Source organism: Simochromis diagramma, unplaced genomic scaffold, assembly GCF_900408965.1.
Source record: "Simochromis diagramma unplaced genomic scaffold, fSimDia1.1 OVJJ01000317.1, whole genome shotgun sequence".
In the NCBI taxonomy this organism is placed as follows: domain Eukaryota; kingdom Metazoa; phylum Chordata; class Actinopteri; order Cichliformes; family Cichlidae; genus Simochromis; species Simochromis diagramma.
Window position 1 is genome coordinate 1,904,096 of NW_024386994.1, and position 7,597 is coordinate 1,911,692.

A 7,597-nucleotide genomic window follows, 5' to 3' on the forward strand; every position below is an offset into this window, starting at 1 on the left:
CTGCTGCAGCTGTCCAACTGGCACTGCTCTTCATCCGCCAGCACACAAAAGGAGCCGCACAGAGCTGAGAAAGCGTGTGTGCTGGAGGACGCTGTCATTTTATTTATTTATTTCAAATAAAGGCCGTTTAGAAAAACCAAGCCACCACGTGGAGTGGATTTAAAGCATATATCTGCTCCCACAGTGACCCTGGTTTATAAGCCTTTGCACAGGTTGCAGCAGTGGCAGTTATGCAGACATACCAGGGCTTTACAGAAAGATGTAATAATGAGGACACGGACGGAGCGCGAAAACTCACAAAACAGACATAAAAGTCCAGGAAGAAGAGCAGCCACCTAGAAAGGAGGACTAGTCCGTATAGGCTTATCCTCCTCGGGGAGGGCAGAGTGGAGGGGGTGGAGGGGGTCGGCTATGAGTTACATTATCCCTGGTGGCTAAAATGACCGGTTCACAGCCAGCCTTTAAAAAGCTCCGCTCACCACAAGGTCCACGGTGGTCCTCACAGCCTCCGACACGCTCTGTCTGACTTCCGCGGCCGTCCCGGGTTTGCTCAGCCTCTTTGTGAATTTTCGCACCTCAGACATTTCGCTCAGCTTTTAGATAAATAAAAATCCTCTTCCTCTTCTTCTTCGGATATGAGCATGCCGCGGTACCGGACGGAGCGGCGGCAGCGCTGTTTCCTGACAGCCAGATGTGAGACGGTGCTGGAGGTGAACCAGCCAGCGGTTCACGTCGCGAGGCGGGGCCGTTGCTGGTGGTGGTGCTGCCACCGCTGCTGCTGATGATGTTGGAAGGAGACCAAAGAGGGGCTGACAGCGTGAGATGCTTCACTCGGACCCACTTCCGTTTCTCCCGCCCCGGCGGAGAGCAGATTCAAAGATCGTCAGTGTGAGATGATAACACGGTCCACATACAAGGACTGCAAACACAGGTCGCATTTGGAGAGTTTATTACATTTTTTAGCGTCACAGGTGGGCTTTTTAGGTATTACTTATTCTTGAAAAAAAAGCCTGAAATTTACATTACTAGGATAAGCGACAAAAAGAAGTAGAAGTCCATAAATAAAATATCACAAAAACGAGATTTAATAAGTGATGTACAGAAAGGCACATTAACAATCAAGACTTCCAAAAAACAAACAAAAACAAAATCAGTTTCAAAATATATGAGAAGCTTAAAGCTGTGTTTTGTTGTTTTAACTATTTATTGTGGAAATTAAAAATCACAGTGATGTATTGGTCATTAAAACGTATTCTGAATTTTCAAATTGATAATTATTCGTCTCATAAGTCAGCTCTACCAGCTATCTGTGCAACAATTTTCTTTTGAATCTTTTAGAGGAGTTTGTTTTTGTTAATGATGTTTATCAAGACACACAAAAAGAACAAAAAAAGCGGTGCTCAGAAAAGGAAGGAAGGAGAGAGGAGATCAGGATGACTTTAGACTTTAGTGGTGTTATCAAGGGCTGTACTGAGTGCAAAGCTGAACAGATGAAATTCTGATTATAGAAGACTGAAACATTACCATTTCCCCTTCATCCAAATATAAACACACACACACAGAATGTGGTATAACGTGGGGGCAAGGGCCCAGAAAAATATCCTCCCCTGGCCCATCACAGAGTTGCTACGCCCATGGTTTGATGTCTGTATACGTTATGTTTCTGGTCACATCCACCCACTTAACAAGGGTACAGCGCCACAGCAAATTGTCTGTTTGTTTCTTTGAAAATTTGAAAATTTGAACTTTGTGATGTTTAATCTTTAGTTTTTATTGTATATCTAACATACTGTCAGTGTGTCATCTATCTATCTATCTATCTATCTATCTGTTGATTAAACCTTTTGTTTCAGAGGGGCAGCCAATGGGAAGAAATTTGGTTTAAATGGAAGAGGAAGGGAGTTAAGAAGGGGTTGTGGCGAGGTCAGGAATAAAACAAACAAGGACTATTTTGAAATGTGCAAAACTGCTCTATAAGAGTTAAAGAATGCCGGGAATAAATTAAGTATGTGTCCCCTTTATATATATTTATTAGAGCGCATAGCTGGCTCCAGGTAAAGCTAATAGTACACTGCCACCCTGTGGACTATTCCACAAACTGCAGCAAACGAAGTGCCACCTGTAGTTTGCAGGGGTTCAGTTTTATGTTTGAATGTTCAGTTTAGCAGTGAGGGAGGCCGCTTGTTTCAGTTACAGTCTTTTTTAACTTTTTATTATAATATAAGGTAACTTTGTCAGGCATCGTTTAAGAGGTACATAGCTTTATGAGAGCAGCTGACTCACACTCATGTTAATGTCCCACTGCATGCACTTCAGTTTTCTTGTGCTGACAAAGTTTATATTTCATTTAGGATCAAGTGTTGACACATGAGCACCAGCCTGTATGAAAGGATGCTGTGTGCCTGTCAGGACCTGCAGTGAGAGAAGCCGTCAGCTCAAAGAAACACAACAATATGAACACAGGCTGTTAGTAAGTTTAATAAATGAATCGAAAATTTATATTACATAGTTACATAAACTGTTAAAGGAAGACTTTTATCTTCAGACAACGTTGGACCGAGGCACTGAATAGATGCTTCACTCATGCTCTTCCATCTACAACTGACATGCACACTTTTCAGTGTCCATAAAGATGTAGCAATTTCCACTAATAATAATAACAATAATGTCAATATTAGAAAGCAATCCAAAATGTTAATGTAGCCACATGAAAGATATTATAAGTTTATTGTAACAGTGCTTCTTACAGTGCTTTATTAATCTCTGCATTACTCATAAACATGTGGAGGTCATGCAAACATTTTGCATCTTCTTGGCACAAATTCATATTCATGCCCTCATCATGATGATCTCAGCAAAGTATCAATAATTAATCCTGAATCAATGGACTCAGCTCGTAGATGATGTCAAAGGACGTTGCAGCTCTGGCAGAGGGAAGAAGAATCAGACTGTTTCTGTTTTGAACTGTGAATCATGCAAAGCAGGTTTAAACTAAAAAGCCTGAACCACTTCAGTGGCACTTTCAGGAGGTCCTGTTATCTGAAATAATATGGACATGCTACAAAGTTACTGCAGGCTAAAGGCCCACAGTTTGTGTCCAACAATTAAAAGCCAGCATGTCATTCTGTGGAATTCCAGAGCGGGATGAGGGCAAGGCTGGCATGTGTCAGCATCAGATACGCCCTTCACTTAGTTGTTATACTGGGTGAATTCTTTCAGTGCCCAGTTCTTCATCTCCATCTCCTGCCGTAATCTGCAGTACTCCTCGGCCAGCGCCTCAAAGTCTTTGCCCAAGATCTCGAAGGAGGCCAGCTTTAACTCGACAGACTGCTTTTCCGCTTTACACGCCTTCAGCTCAGACTCCAGCTTCTCCCTGAAAATGAGATCCGACGAGCTGGTTAGGTTTGGACAAAGGGATCAGTCAGAATGTAGCTTCAACAGAAGAATTTTAGTCTTGCCGTATTTTTCTGTGAGCAGATATCGAGTCAGGCGTGTATGTATCCAGCTGGATTTCCACCATCTCCGCCCTTTAAAAATGAACACGAGAAACAGGAATGTGTGTATAGTTAATGCATCTCATTTTTGACCATGAGTCACGACTGGACTATCAGCACTGGATTAAAACATTCTTAGTACGAAATTCAGTCCAACTATCTGATTTACGAGAGCGTTAGAGTAATGCAAATGGCCTTATATAGAAACCAAGTCTGATGTACTGAAGCACTGAAAACGGCTTACTTTATCTTCTGCAAGATTAATTCACATTTGCCTTCAAAGTAATCCAATTTCTTCCTGTCCAGATCTGTCTGGATCTTCAGCCTGTGGTTCAAGATGAAAGACTGGAGAAGCTGAATGCACTTTGTCAGCTCCTGTGTATGAAAAGAGCAAACAGTGACTAAGCAAACAGAACACATTTACGCATTTCATGCAGCTTAATGTGGTGAGTACATTTCCTCGAAGCATATCCTTATTCCCCCCCCTCCCCAAGTGCCTCGACCAATTCATGTTTGCAGTGCTATCACTTTAAAAAGAAGCTAGTTAGCACTGTGACTTTGTGACTTGCAAGCTTGCTTATTACTACTAGCGCCCCATGTTTTTGGCTTTCTGACCCGAGCATTTTAAAACCATGTTTTATCAAATCTGACTGCGGTTCAAGTTGTTTATATAATAGTTTAAAATTAACTATCCAAGGAAGCTGCTGTGTGGTGACTTGCTCATATCAGGACTTTGTAATACATTTTAATTTCATCAAAAATAAAAAAGCAGAACCAGACAACAATGATTGGCTGATGCAGTTTTTCCTCAAGGATACCTTATAAATGTTGGTCTCGGGATAATAACCACTTAGTCAAGTCAGAATGAGCATTTTGATGAATGATGCAGTGTGCAGAAAATCACAGGTGCAGGAATTCATGGATCCAGCTTTTTCCACTTCTAATAAGATACCAATAGTTTGGCTTCAGGTGTCTGCTAATCCACTGTCAGTGTTAATGTAATGAGCTGAATCCCTCACTCAAAGAAAGAGCCTGGGATGATTGATGAAAGCATAAAACTTACTTTTTTTCTCAACTTTGTAGTAAAAATTTAATGTGAGAAATAAAATGTAAAAAAATTAAATCGAAGAATAGTAATTCACTATACTGGTATTCATTAGTAAAATTATAGCGTTACAGTAAACACAGAACTGCATGGAATAGACTGGCCTGCTGATCGATATCCCCACTAAAAGCATTCCCTTACAGTGAGGTAGAGCTCAGTCTGTCTCTGCAGAAGAACCGTGTTTTCTCTGCACGTCTCCTTCAGACTTTCTGCTCTTTTCTTCTCTTTGTCCAGCTGTGCTGACAGATGAGACAGCTTGGTCATCTTTAGACCCTCGCTCTCATGCTCTAGAAGAGATCACAAAACAGCAGGTTAATCGTTGTGTCGAGCGAACAGAATGACGTGGTATGAAGCCATGTGGTGAAAGTGTTTGTAGCTGCTGTACCCCATTCAGGCTGATAGTAAGAGAGAAGGCTCAGACACTTTTCTTTGAGATGTTTCTCCAGCTGTCTTGGTAGACCCTGTTTCAGTCTTTGTACATTCTAGTAAAGAAAATACAGCGTGGCCATGAGGAAAGCGTTTGTAGTTTGAATTCATTATCAAAAAAAAGAAAAGAAAAGAAAAGAAAAGGAATATTAAAAGAAGTTTCCCAAACGTTTCTGGTGGTGTGCATGTTTTTATGAGTTTACGCTAAACAGATGCAGCACATCCCAAACAGATTTTAACTTGCATGTACTGAATTTTATGATTCACCTTCTCGGAAGGCATGAGCTCCATCACGAGCTGGGGGGTCAGGCCCAGGACCAACGGCTGGTCCTGGTTTGTTGTGTTACTGGGATCCAGCTGCCTGACACACTGAGCCACCAGCAGACACCTCTCCATCGTCTCATAGAACTACAAAGGAACAAACGCACATTATTTGTTTGTTATATGTATTTTTTTTAAGACCATCATTAGTAAGAGTCTCCTAATCGATTAAAAACTCCATGTGATAAACTTTTGTCTATAAATATAAACTTTTATCTGACCGTTTATCTATAAAAACATTCAATAAAGTCGTTTCAGCCGTACAGCGAGATGAAAATCTGCTCAAAATTTGACAAAGAACATACAACGAATGCTTGTTAGCCTGTCCGTAGCTCACTGATAGCTCTTTATGCACTTTTAAACTGCGTAAAAAAGTGAAATGTACCATGTTCTGGTCAGGGGGTACAGTGGCATGGTGCTTCCTGACACAGTGGTTCTGGATCATCTCCTGCAGCCCTCTGTGCAGGCTCTCGGAGCGCAGCCATTGAAGTTTCTGAATCTGCAGCTTCTTTTCAGCCTGGGAAAAAAAAAAAACCCAAAACACTCACACATGTAAGGACTCACACAGTACCTCACAAAATCGGTCAGATCCTGTCCCAGTTCTAGAAAGAAGGCTTAACAAACTTGGAGCCAGACCCTAAACACTGAGACAGGAACCTTTGAGATTTGGAGTCGAGAACAGCTGATCAGGCTTAGGTAACGATGAGTCGCTCCATCTTGAATTAAGCACCTTTATGGGTGCTGGAAAAATAAACCAAAGCATTAATGGTAACCCCGTCAATAAAGATCAGGGTCTCTATTTGAATTCAGTTTCATTTTTAAATGCAATCGTTCACCTGTTACCTGACGAGGTTATAGGAGATGAAAATAAAATGTAATACAAATATGGACCAAACATAAAAGACTTCTGTGATTTTAACATTGTAGTCCAACCTGAAACTTCCACTTTACATGTAAAAATCTGACTCTGTGGCTTCTGATGACCAATCCAATGCAAATAAAGCTTTTGAAATGAAATATTGTTACAACATATTCAGACTGCCTGAAGCCTGTATTCACAAAACCCATTGTAAGATACATTTAGTCCAGCTGTTTAGTCCATGTAGCGCTCACTACATGTCTGGCTATCCACACAGCTTTTTCAGGTTTTGCAGGAGAAAATTTGCCAGTGAGCAGGTTATTCGAACATAATCTGTTTCTGTGGTAAACGACACAGAGGTTAAGTTAGCTCTCTTAAAACTATAAATAAACAAACAGCTTCTTTTATTCCAGTATTTTTCAGTTTTAAAAAAAAAGACTGTTCTCTTGAGCAGAGAAAGGGTCGATCCATGTTGTTGCAATTCTTAGTTCTCGCCAGTAGAGGTCAGTAAGTCACAGACTATTTATTGAATCATAATGAGTGAACTAAAATCTCATTTCCATAGAGGTGTGACAAATTATGACTCCTCATTTCTGAATAGTACAAGACAAAAAAAATACAAGAAAAACTGTTCCATGACCCAGTTTGAATTATTTTTTAAACTCTACACTGATTAACTTCTGTGTTGATAAAAACAAATAGGAACAAATAGGAACAGGAACGACAGATACCTTGTCCAGCTCTGTTTTCAGCGGAGCGGTGAGTCCGGTTTGATCCACATGCTGTGCCAGAGTGGCCAGGAGTTTACAAAACTGCGGGTTCTGGATCAGATCTTCTTCAGTCATGTGACACAGTGGAAAGGAGGCGAGGACTGAGGGGAAAGGCACAAAATGCAGAGAAGTAATTAAGGACGGCCAAACTAAACGGACAATAGTAAATTTGGCAAGAAAATAAAGCTAAGAGCCTACTTTCGTATTTAACAATAACATCGTTATTTATACATTAATAGATAATACTTTAAACTACGTTAATTTATTACATCTACTTTCTGTTATTGCTACAATATAGGGTTACTAGTAGATATGCAGTCCACTTGTCTTCTTACCCTGTTGATGCAAAGTGTCACCCTTCCCAAGCGACGATATGTTTGCTGTCTCGGTACTACCGGACATTTTCCAATTAATTATTGTCCTTAGTATCCAAACATACAGGAGGTTTGTGGATTTGTGAACTATTTCTTTCAAACACGAAGACGAGCTGAAATCTTAAACACGTACTTCCTGAATCAAGTTGCGCGCGTTTGCCGGAAGCCTTCTTATTGGCTAACTGGACCACGTGGTCATACAGCGGTCCCTGGGTGACGGCAACGTGCTATTCACGAGAGCGTGAGGT

General features: G+C 40.9%; 2 protein-coding genes across 5 annotated transcripts in view; both read right to left on the reverse strand.

The window, feature by feature from the left end:
- dock11 (dedicator of cytokinesis 11) overlaps nt 1-787 on the reverse strand; it is a 77,396-nt gene extending 76,609 nt beyond the window's left edge. For 2 of the 3 annotated variants that reach the window (XM_040040804.1, XM_040040803.1), the window contains exon 1: nt 480-786. In XM_040040804.1, the coding sequence (XP_039896738.1) occupies nt 480-584 (105 nt within the window). In that variant the 5' untranslated portion in view covers nt 585-786. Of the gene's footprint in view, nt 1-479 lie in introns of all 3 variants that reach the window. The other variant, XM_040040805.1, reaches the window with a different exon arrangement.
- A 1,658-nt stretch (nt 788-2,445) lies between these two features.
- Nucleotides 2,446-7,500, reverse strand: haus4 (HAUS augmin-like complex, subunit 4). 2 transcript variants are annotated; one of them, XM_040040879.1, is made up of 9 exons: nt 7,311-7,500; nt 6,937-7,076; nt 5,732-5,863; nt 5,293-5,433; nt 4,985-5,081; nt 4,741-4,886; nt 3,739-3,869; nt 3,459-3,527; nt 2,446-3,373 (listed from the first exon to the last, which is right to left on the reverse strand). In XM_040040879.1, the coding sequence occupies exons 1-9, from the start codon at nt 7,375-7,377 to the stop codon at nt 3,190-3,192; spliced, it is 1,107 nt and encodes a 368-aa protein (XP_039896813.1). In that variant the 5' UTR covers nt 7,378-7,500; the 3' UTR covers nt 2,446-3,189. The 2 variants fall into 2 exon arrangements, with proteins under 2 accessions (XP_039896813.1, XP_039896815.1); XM_040040881.1 differs by having other exon boundaries at nt 3,239-3,373; nt 3,770-3,869.
- Between the last annotated feature and the right edge of the window lie 97 nt (nt 7,501-7,597).